The 12,252-nt window shown below is 34.5% G+C and overlaps 1 protein-coding gene across 1 annotated transcript; it reads right to left on the bottom strand.

Annotated features, from left to right (window-relative positions):
- Positions 1 to 156: 156 nt before the first annotated feature.
- LOC104105299 (uncharacterized) lies at positions 157 to 1,441 on the bottom strand. Its single transcript, XM_009613558.4, has 3 exons — positions 1,223 to 1,441; positions 855 to 1,119; positions 157 to 720 (listed from the first exon to the last, which is right to left on the bottom strand). Exons 1-3 carry the CDS (start codon positions 1,335 to 1,337, stop codon positions 501 to 503), a joined length of 600 nt encoding a protein of 199 aa, XP_009611853.1. The 5' UTR covers positions 1,338 to 1,441; the 3' UTR covers positions 157 to 500.
- Positions 1,442 to 12,252: the final 10,811 nt, after the last annotated feature.

The raw sequence follows: 12,252 nt of genomic DNA, 5'->3' as shown, positions 1-12,252 counted from the left end.
AATGTGGCTTTCCAATTCATCCACCTTTAGCCAGAATAAGACATTTTGATTGCTAATGATGGGAAGAGGTGAACACTAGATATACTTGAATAAATTAGTGTCTAGTCTTTTGGTCCTTACGCGTTAACAATGCAGTAATTTATTTTCTTTATCCTCTACACCACAAATCTTTTTATTCCCCATTAAGGATATTCATCTTGGATAAGATAAAAAGTACATCCCAGATCCGAATCACAAAATATACAGCAGGATTTTTCATCTAAGAAATCACCAATACTTTCTTAGTTGATAGCTCTATCATCCTTCTTTCCTCTATATAACAAGGGAAAAACAAAAAACCAAGGCCAAAGGGCTTGCTAGTTACTAACCTACACCTAATTGTATGTACAGACAAAACAAAGGCTCCTAAAGTGGTTGGAAAGATCCAAAAAAAAAAAAAAAAAAGGTTTCTACATATTAAAACTATGGAACAAAAAGAGTGCAAAGGCCGTCTGATTCGCCTATGAGATGCATCTCATGGAATACATTGACACGGGAGAGTCTACTGCAGGCGCACCATAGACCCTCGCATGATCACTCTCCAAACCATAATCCATCATCGGACGGTACTCAAGATCTTCATCATGATCAAACACAAATTCTGGCATCTCAATCTCATTCCTCCTCACATGTTCCCACAAATAATCCACCCTGTTCACATACCTCAATTTCCCATATAACCTGCACATACACCCGCCAAACACCCAATCAAAACCCGGACCACATCCATTTTTAAGTAATCTAAAATTGAATTCGTTCTAAAATCAAATACTAAAAATTAAAATGCACGAATTCTTAGGAATTGACAATCTTACCCTCCGCTGAAAATGAAGCGACCAAACGTGGCAAGGAAAAGCCTAGCTTGAAGGCCAGGGTGAAGAAAGTAAACAGCCTCCAGATTCTCTCGAACTTTCACCGGAATCGCATCGTAGAAGGATCGTAAAGCTGATACTCCAGGAAAGTTCTCGCTTTTCTCCACATCAGTGTGAACATACACCACGGCAAACGGGCGTTTCTCAAGTTCTGGAAAGATCTTCTCCGCTAAATACTTCTTCACCACTTCAACACTCAGATTCCTAGCTGATTAGCCCCAAAATAAAAACAAAATCGATATTTTAGGCCAAAAATTCAACAGGATAAAATCAGGAAAATGAAATATAAAGGATTTTAATAAATAATGTACCAGGAAAGAATTTGCCGATGATGCGCAAGGTTTTCCGGCCACGTTTATCTCTGCCTTGGATCTTGAAGAATTCGAGTTTCTCAATAAGCTGTTCTTCTTCAACTTCTGAAAACATTGTTATAGAATTCGTGTAACTTCTGCAAATCGTTATGTGAAGATGAGGAAGCTGAAGGAAAAAACGAAGGCTTTATATAGTGATGACGAGGAAGAAGAAGATGGGCGGTGGCTTTAAAGGGAAGGTAAAGAGAAATGTTATCCATTTTGGAGGGGTGGGAGGAGAGGAATATTAGGGGAATATTCGTAAGGATCTTCGGTTTTGAAGGTGGGACCTAATTTGCTTCCTTGTGTTATTACTGAGACACTTCTCCGTGATCTACTGGATCACTCGTGGGACCCTTTCTTTTGGATCAAGGATCAATTATATGGGCCTTTATCTTTACCTTCACTGCAGATCTGGGCCCGATATATTATCTTCTTTCTCTTTCTTTTTCTTTTTCCCTTCATAGCCTAATGTTTTACCTGCCAGTAGCCAGCTAGCCTAGTTTGGTTAGACTTATCATAATAGGAGAAATATTAATATTCCCTCCGTCTCAATTTAAGAGCCCGTTTGGACATAAAAAAAAAATTATTTTTTTCAAAAAAAATTTATTTTTTTTCGAAATCAACGTTTGTTCATAAAAATTTTAATTTTCACTTGAAGATGCATTTTGAAAATTTTCGAAAATTTAAAAAATTTCAAAAAGCTGTTTTTCAAATTTTTCACTCAAATCACTCACAAAACTTCAAAAACAACCCAAAATTATATTCATGTCGAAACAGAACTCTAATTTTGGGTGAAAATTTTTTTCCCCATATTTTGGAATTTTACAATTCTTATGTCCAAACTCCCACTAAATGACACACTTTCTTTATTAGTCCGGTCCAAAAAAAAATAACACATTTCTATATTTTAAAACAATTTAACTTTAAACTTTTCATTTTCAAGTTACTCTTAATAAGAAATTTTCATAGTCAAACAAATGTTATGGGCCCACAAAGTTTTTATCTCTTAAGCTTTTAGGACCACATGGTTCCAAAAGTCTTCTTTCTTTTTAAAAGTTTGTATCAAGTCAAACTACCTCATCTAAATTGAAATGCATGGAGTACTAATTTTGTATTATTTGATTAATAAAGTATAGTATTAATAATCCTGGTATTATCAATGCAACAATTTTCATATTATCTTATATTGAATTTAATATGAAACAATAATGCACACGCATGTATTTGTCAAATCACATAAAAATTAGACATCGCTTAAGATAGAAGAAGAAGAGTGTCTGTTGTTCAAAATTTAAGGAAGAGTTAAAGAAAGATTAGGAGTGGAAAATAATTTTCAGCCATAAAATTACAAAAGATTTTGATTGGTAATGGTTGGTGGTATAATGAAGCTTAATTACCTCCTATCAAAGAGTATGTGCGAATTTATTTTTTTAATCATCCAATTGGACAATCTCTGTAATTCTTCCAACCTATGGTATGTGCCTATAAGTTTGTTACTTCATCAAATTTTCCACTAATATTGATTTTAAAAATCTATTATAAAACCTAAAATAATAAATGTTCTTACAATATTTGGAAGTGGGAATTGGTAAATGTTGCACAGGCAAAAGCAAGAGTGGTATGTGATTTGCCCATAGTGTTTCTTTTTCCCCAATGTACGAATTAAGGAAAAAAATCGTGCTATCTTTCGAGTGGAAAAACAAAAGAAAAAACGAATAAAATCGGGTTTTCCCCCCTTTTCATGAATTATACTCCAATTTAATAAGCTACTATTTCAGCCAAGATCACAGTCCATGGGCTCAGTCAACATCTGGTTTTGACCCAGATTATTAAATCCAATTAAAGAATCTGAAAAGGAAAAACAAAGGAAGGAAGACTCACAACCGACATATAATTCTTTAACTATATCGATGCTTGAAGTTTATGTTTGGGAAAACTAACTCACACAAATAATATTCACGGTATACGACTATAATAAATATGGATTACTAAAATATTTTAACCAACGGTAATAATAAGAGAAATAAGGATACCGAAATTTTTACGTGGAAAACCCTTCTGAATAAGGGAAAAATCACGGCCCGAGAGGAGTAACTGATTTCACTATAGCGAGGATTTTACAATTTGTAGTACCGAATAAAATACTCCAAGACCACTGAACACTCAAAAGAAATAACTCTCTTTTGATTTTTTCACCTTACTACAATACCGCTCAAACTCTCTATATTTTTCCTCACCGAGTATTTTGCTTCTTACTCTGTAAATTACTCTGTTTCTCTTTGTTTTGGTGTGATTACAAATGAAGGTAGAGGCACCTATTTATAGTTGAAGTATGCCCATATTGATGTATGCAATGACATCAATATTCACTTCAAAGGCTAGTTGCCCAAATTGAACTTCTAAATTGGTTGGCTTGACAAAACCAAAAAAGGAAGCTTCATCTTCTTTCACATGGGCCATGGGATTGACCCAATAAATCTCCCCCTCTAGTCCCATGCACCTGAAGGAAGTAACATCGGAGTTTCTAGTTTGAGTGCATGCCGACAAGTTCTTTGCATATCTCGAACCTGTCTCTTGGTACCACCTTAGTCAGCATATCCGAAGGATTCTTACTTGTATGGATCTTCTTGACCTGCATAGATCCATCCTTTATCCTTTCTCGAATCCAGTGATATCTCAAGTCGATATGCTTCGCCCTCGCATGATACATGGTATTTTTGCTCAGGTCTATTGCACTTTGACTGTCACAATAGACGGCATACTCCTTTAGATGTAATCCAAGCTCTCGAAAGAACTGTTTCAGCCAAACCATCTTCTTTCCAGCTTCAGTAGCGGCAATATACTCCGCTTCGGTTGTAGAAAGTGCAACACACTTCTACAACTCCGACTGCCATGATATAGCTCTCCCTGAAAAAGTGAACAAGTAACTTGTAGTAGATTTACGATTATCAAGATCACCTACCATATCAGCATCTGTGTAGTCCTTCAAGACTGGATCTGATCTCCCAAAACACAAGCATTCATCTGAGATTCCTTTTAGATACCTAAGTATCCACTTCACAGCTTCCCAATGTTCTTTTCCGGGATTATTAAGAAATCTGCTAACAATACCGACAACATGAGCAATATCAGGTCTGGTACATATCATTGCATACATCAGGCTCCTAACGGCAGATGAATATGGAACTTTAGCCATACTTTCTTTATCTTCCTTTGTTGTAGGACACATTGTCTTGCTCAACTTCATATGACCAGCAAGAGGCGTGCTAACTGGTTTAGCACTCATCATGTTGAAGCGTTTAAGTATACATTCAATATACTTATGCCGTGACAACAACAACTTACTATTTGTCCTATCTCGGACAATCTCCATTCCTAGAATTTATCGTGTTGGACCCAAGTCTTTCATGTCAAATGACTTGGACAAATCTTCATTCAACTTAGCAATCAACTTCTTGTCTTGTCCTACAATCAGCATGCTATCCACATATAACAACAAGATGATAAAGTTATTGTTAGAGAATTTCTTATAGTATACACATGGATCTAAAAAAGTCTTTGTGTACGTTTGACTTCTCATGAATGAGTCAAACTTTTTGTACCACTGCCTAGGTGCTTGTTTCAGCCCATAAAGACTCTTTTTCAACTTGCACACCGTGTATTTCTTCGCCTTTACTTCAAAACCTTCTGGTTGCTCCATATAGATCTCTTCTTCCAAATCTCCATACAGAAACGCAGTTTTCACGTCCAACTGCTCCATTTCAAGATATAGGCTAGCTGCCAAGCTCAAGATTGTTCGAATAAAAGTCATTTTGACAATATGTGAGAAAATTTCATCAAAGTCAATACCTTTCTTCTGTTCGAAACCTTTTACCACCAATCGAGCTTTGTGTCTGACCAACTTGCCATTTCCATCTTTCTTGAGCTTAAAGACCCACTTGCACTTGAGCGGTATTTTGCCTTTTGGAAGTTTAACCAGTTCATATGTATTATTCTGTTTTACAAAATTTATCTCGTCTTGCATGGCTTCCATCCACTGGATTTGTTCCGGATGATATAGCAGCTCCTTGAAATTCTCTGGCTCCCCTTCATCAGTAACGAGGATATACTCCAATGAAGGATACTTTGTGAACTCTACCTTCTCTCTTTCAGATCTTCTCAAAGGTTGTTGTCCTTCTTCTTGTTGTTGTTGCTCTCCTTCTTCCTCTTATGGACTATGGTGCTCCCCCTACTCAGCAACCTCTTCATCTACGCCTTCCGTGTGCCATTCTTCATCCGTGGAAGGATTACGAACAAGTACAGTAAGAGTAGTAACAAAGTTAGTAACTGTACCATTATCATTTTTGGTCTTTATTGATTGATCACTATCAATCCCGACCATATCTTCTCTAAATATCACATCTCTGCTTCTGATAATCTTTTTCTTTTCTGGGTCCCACAATCTATAGCCGAACTCTTTGTCTCCATAACCGATGAAGATGCAGGGAATAGCTTTGTCATCCAGCTTCGTTCTCTGCTCATTCGGCACATGTGCAAAAGCTTTACATCCAAACACTTTCAGATGGGAGTAGGGCACCTCTTTGTTGGTCCAGACTTTTTCTGGAATGTCAAACTCCAATGGAACTGATGGGCTTCTGTTAATCAAGTAAGATGTTGTGCAAGTTGCGTCACCTCAAAATGACTTAGGTATTTTTGCTATTTTGAGCATACTTCTCACTTTTTCGACAATAGTGCGATCCATCCTTTCAGCTACACCATTGTGTTGTGGGTTCTAGGAACTGTCTTCTCATGTCTGATTCCATGGCTTAAGCATTAGTCTTCAAACTCCTTTAAAGTATACTCTCCTCTATTGTTTGTCCTGTGACGCTTTAATTTTTGACTTGTCTCTCTTCCACCAAAGCATGGAATTTCCGAAATACTTGAAATACCTAGTCTTTGGTTCTCAAGAAATAAACCCACAATTTTCGTGAAGCATCATCAATAAATGTGAGAAAATATTTGTTACCTCCCATTGATTCTACATCCATTGGACCACAAACATCTTAATATACTAAATCAAGTATATTCGATTTTTTTCCACGAGTTGCTTGAAATGATACCGTGTGTTATTTTCCAAATAAACAATAATCACAAGAATTCACAGTTGTACTTTTTGCAAATGAGATGAGTGACTTTTTGGATAGGATCTGCAGTCCCTTCTCACTCATATGGCCCAATCTCCGGTGCCATAAATTTACAGGCGTATCATCTACAGTTGCATGTAATTCATCTTCACATATCTCAGCGGTTGTCTTGTACAATGTGTAGGGAGCAACTCCTTTAGCAATCACCAATGATCCTTTGTTGAGCCTCCACTTCCTATTGGCGTAGTGATTCTCGTACCCGTCTCGATCTAGAGCGATCCCTGAAATCAAATTCATTCGCAGATCTGGTACGTGCCGCACATCTCTTAAAAATAATGCGCATCCGACATTTGTCTTGATACAAATGTCGCCAATCCCCACAATCTGTGAGTGACTGACATTTTCCATGTTGACCATTCCAAAGTCTCCTGCTTTATACCTACAAAAGAATTCTCTTACCAGTATGGCATGGTAGGATGCAGCTGTATCAACCACCCACTCTGACTCTTGGCTTGCTGAGTGCATGCATTCCTCCTCCTCGTGAACGAAGAGAACCACCGAATCATCGTTGTGCACTGAGGCGGTTGTGTTGACATCATTCTTCTAGCCACTCCTCTCGCCTCGACCTTTCTTTGGGCAATCTCTTTTGAAGTGACCGGATTGAACGCAACTGTAGCAATTTCTACCCTTTGACCGGTTCCTGAACTTTCTACGAGCTTTAGATTTATCACGGCTATTTGATGCTCTATAAAAACTTCTTCCTCTGTTTTTCATGATAAGAGACTGCCCCTGATTTTCGGGCTTCTTCGTCATCTTATCATTGAGTAGGATTGCTGATGTAACCTCCTTTAAATCGATGGTATCTCTACCATGCAGGATGGTTGTTGCCAAATTATCATAGGAAGATGGCAACGAGTTTAGAAGCATGATAGCCTTATCTACTTCAGTGATTGTTTCTCCAAGGTTTGCCAGCTACGTGATTAATCCATTGAACATATTTAAACGAGACAAGAAAATTGTACCTTCACTCGTATGGATGGCATAAAGTTGTTTTCTAAAAAATAACTTGTTTGTTAAGGATTTGGACATATATAGACTTTATAGTCTTTTCCCAATATCACAGCACTATTTTCATCTCCGACATTATTGAGTACTTCATCGGACAATAGTAGTTTGATTGCACTAGCCGCCTTTTTATCCATGTCTGCCCATTCATCGGCTTTCATGGTTTCCAGCTTTGCCTCTTTTCCATCTAGTGCAATGTCTAACCCTTGTTGGATGAGCATGTCCTTCATCCTTCTTTACCATATGGAGAAACCGTCATTACCGTTGAATCTTGTTACTTCATACTTTACTCCTGATTTTTTTTTTGTCACAGAGTAAAATTAACTGTAAATAATATTTCTGTGAATGAGCAGAACCTGTGCTCTAATACCAGTTGTTGGGAAAACTAACCCCACAAAAATAATATTCGCGGTATACGACTATAGTAAATGAGGATTACTAAAATACTGTAACTAACGGTAATAATAAGAGAAACAAGGACATTAAGATTTTTACGTGGAAAACCTTTCTGAATAAGGAAAAAAACTACGGGCCGAGAGGAGCAACTGATTTCACTATAGCGAGGATTTTACAATTTGTGGTACCGAGTAAAATACTCCAAGACCACTAAACACTCAAAATAAATAACCCTATTTTGATTTTTCCACCTCACTACAATACCGTTCAAACTCTCTATATTTTTCCTCACAGAGTATTTTGCTTCTTACTCTGTAAATCACTCTCTTTCTCTTTATTTTTGTGTGATTATAAATGAAGGTAGAGACACATATTTATAGTTGAAGTATGCTCATATTGATGTATGCAATGACATCAATATTCACTTCAAAAGCTAGTTGCCCAAATTGAACTTCTAAATTGACTGGCTTGACAAAACCAAAAAAAAAGAAGTTTCATCTTCTTTCACCTGGGTCATGGGATGGACCCAATAGTTTATAGAATTTATTGTTACATACTTACTCCGTTTTAATTTAGGTGAACTTATTTTCTTTTTAGTCCGTGTAAAAAAGAATGACATCTTTTCATATTTGGAAATAATTTATCTTTATGCAATAATTTAGAGCCACACAAAATATATGTGCCTCATTTTATACCACAAGTTTAATTTTTATTTTTTATTTTTTTTAAGTTTGGTGTCTAGTCAAATAGGTTAGAGGGAGTATATAAATGTGAATTCACATCTGCTCTGACCAACCTTTAATAGTACTATTGCTGCTTACACGGTTATACACGGAAAAAAAAAAGGAATCCCTTGATTCAGCGTGCATTCGAAATAGCTTGATTACACTGTCCCATCTGTTACTCGCAATTAAAATATCATATGACATACTTAACTTTTAGCTTGTTACATTGACCGTGCATTATCAAATTTCCAGGTAATTTACGAAATAACAACAACTTGATAACATAATATGCCACATGTTGTTAGGGGCGCTCACGCGGATTCTTCACTGATCATTATTCATTAGCAGGAGTCTCATGCTTGCTCCGTTTCAATTTATGTGAACCTATTTCTTTTTTAGTCCGTATCAAAAAGAATGATCACTTTCCCTATTTAGAAATAATTTACCTTTATACAATGATTCATGGCCACACAAAATATATCTGCCTCATTTTACACCACAAGTTCAAAAGTCTTCTCTCTTTTCTTAAACTTCGTGCCCAATCAAATGAGTTCACATAAATTGAAACGGAGGAAGTATCAGAACTCAACAATCAGGGGTGGAGCCAAAGTGTGGAATGCGGGTTCGAAGTAACTCAATAGTTTATATATTTGTCTTAAGAAATTTAAAACCTAGTAACTTGAGATGATAACAATCCTGAATCAAAAAGATTCAAATCCTGAACTCATAAAAAGAAAAGAAAGCAGAAGATCTGAAAGCCTGAATTTGTTTTTGCGCTTTAGGCATTTGCCGAGAAAGTTAGGAAAATTATACTATTACCCTTTTTTTAGTGTATCGTCTCATGTTTTAATACGGAGTAGATAATTATCAATAATTGATTACTAAGCTGAAGCTGTTGATGCTATAAAATTTTTTAAATGTTGTGAGCACCTAATTTTTAACTATATTTGAATTTTTACCACCTTCTACAATATAAATATTTTTAGAAATTTAATATATACTTTTTTAGCTTTGTTACATTTTTTTAATATAGGGTAAGAATTAAAAATAATTTAAAATATCAAATTATTACTATTAGTATTATTTTTATTTTTTATCTTTATTTAAAATAAAATAAATTAAAAAAACGAAAAAAAAATATATTTTTTAATTTTCGAATGAGAATAAAATAATAGAAAAATTAAAAGTTTGGAATAAAAAATTAAAAGTAAAAGTAGGTGGAAATTATTTTTTTTTAAAAGTAAAAGAAAGTGAAAAATTAAAAAAATAAAAGTAAAAGAATGTGAAAATTTTAAAAAATGAAAAGTAAAAGAAAGATGAAATTAAAAAAATAAAAGTAAAGGTAGCTAAAAAATTTTAAAAAAAATTAAAAGAAAGTGAAAATTTAAAAAAAGAAAGAAAAATAAGTGGAAATTTTTTAAAAAAAAGTAAAATAAGTGGAAATTTAAAAAAAATGTAAAAAAGTGGAAAATTAAAAAATAAAAGTAAAGGAAAGTGGGGATTTATATTTTTTTTTAAAAGAAGAAAAATGGGAAGTGGGAATTCTTTTTAATTAAAAAATAATAAAATAATAAAATAATAAAAAACTAAATCTAAAACAATTCCGAATTTTTTTCCTATAAATAGAAGAGAAATGTGAGGAGAAAAGAGGAAAATGAAGTTAAAAAATAGAGGAGAGAATTGAAAAAAAAAAAAAAAAATTCTTCTGCGCTAAGTGAATTTCTACTCGTTTCATTATTTCTTTCGAAAATTCAAGCAATTCATTACCATGTTTAAGACCCAAAAATGCCTCAAATTCAAGCCTAAAAATACCTTGTGAAGCTTCATTGATAGTCACATCTCGCACGCCAAAAACCAGCAGACTCACGAGGTACAGTCGAGTTTCGGTCCGGGCTCGAATTTTAGAAGGTTCGTTGCTAGATTTTTTGCTCATCTGCCGATTTGCCCTTGGTTTGGTGTATTTGCTCGGCTCAGAATTGTTTTTGCATTAATCAAGTTCTGAAGGAAATTTTTTGCTTAAAGGTTCATTGCTTATCCTCCCTTTGTTAATAATTTCATTGTTTTGTGTGATGTTCTTATAGAGGTTCATGTGATAATTTTTTGTGTTGTTTTATTTATACACATTATCATGTTGTAGTTTCTTTTTACATATTTCAAGCGATTTGTCAACAGATTATTTGAATAGGATTTCATCTTAATGAGATTTGCTATTTAGAATTAAGAATGAAAATCTTGCCATATTAATGGGTCATGCGTTGGAGTTCAAGTAAGTAAACCAGAAATGAGTTACCACATTTAATAGGAAAGAAAGAATTAGACATGGGTTGGATTGAGTATAAATCTGTGAGGCCCAATAATTTTGTCACTAGACTAATAATTAGCTTATTCTTCCATAATGGATAAATGTCTCCTAATTTCAAAGAGAGAGTAGTAAGTTGTAAATATTTCTAAGTGTGAATGACTTTTCAATACTTTAAATAACTAATATATTTTCCGACTTCCAAATAATTTCCTATCCATAAACTCTTGGTCTTACAATAATTTTAAATTATTTTAGGAAAATAATACAAGTGCGTGTTCCCATGACTTGACCAATCAACTTCGAATAATAATAAATGTGTTATTGATTGTGTACACGTACGCGTGACATGATTCTTGACGCCAAACAAAAATGAGCACACGTACGCATGACTTATTTCAAGATAATTTTCATAAATCTAATTAAGCAATAAAAGAGGACATAGGTAAAACATGAGAACCAATAAAACACAGGTTATCCAAAAATAATATGAGTCAAATGTAGTCAATAAAGCGACCGTGCTAGAACCACGAGACTCGGGGAATGCCTTACACCTTCTTCCCGGTCAACAGAATTTCTTACCTGGACTTTATTTTCGCAGACCAATAATAATAGAGTCAAACCTTCTTTTGACTAGGGATTCAAATAAATGGTGACTTGGAACACCCAAAAAATCAATTTCAAGTGGCGACTCTGTAAATAAAATAATTCCTACTTAAATTTGTCACTTTAATTGAAAAAGCTCTTTAACCCACAACAATCCATAACACATATATCTTTTGGGACAAAAAAAGGTGTGACAAATGTCATTATTGTGTAAAATTTAATCCATGAAAAGAATATAAAAGAGCCTCTTTAGAGATAACGATGTTGCAAATTGCATTAGAGAAACGATCCATGCTACTGCTAGGCTGCCAGCAGGCTGATTTATTCAAAGCATATTGAAGCCAACGATTTGTCTCAGTTGGTAAGCTATTTTGTTTGAATAATTCAAAAGAAGGATAAGGATTACTTCGAACAAATTTAGAAGAAATTTAGCCAGAACCAAATACATATTCTCATTAGTCATTTATATTTACTAGACACTAGAAGTAATAAAAAGTAGCATGCAAATTGCATGTTTATTACTTTGAGAAAATGGAGGGCCCTAGCCTTTAGCATCCGTTATTCAACAAGTCTAATTTCATACCAGTTGTTTGGTCAATTAGAAGAAAAAGAGAAGACAGAAAAGTTAAAGGGTGCGCAGAAAAAGAGAGACATAATTAGTAAAAGTAAGCACTAATTTTCCCTATTCGTACTACGTTAATCAATTTTATTGTAACGATTGTTCCTCATTAGACTAATTGGTCCCTTGACCTACATTTTCTAAATTATGTTATT

The sequence above is a fragment of the Nicotiana tomentosiformis genome, chromosome 2 (genome assembly GCF_000390325.3).
Source record: "Nicotiana tomentosiformis chromosome 2, ASM39032v3, whole genome shotgun sequence".
In the NCBI taxonomy this organism is placed as follows: domain Eukaryota; kingdom Viridiplantae; phylum Streptophyta; class Magnoliopsida; order Solanales; family Solanaceae; genus Nicotiana; species Nicotiana tomentosiformis.
Note: the sequence above shows the minus strand (reverse complement) of the source record. Positions and strands in the feature narration are given on the sequence as shown.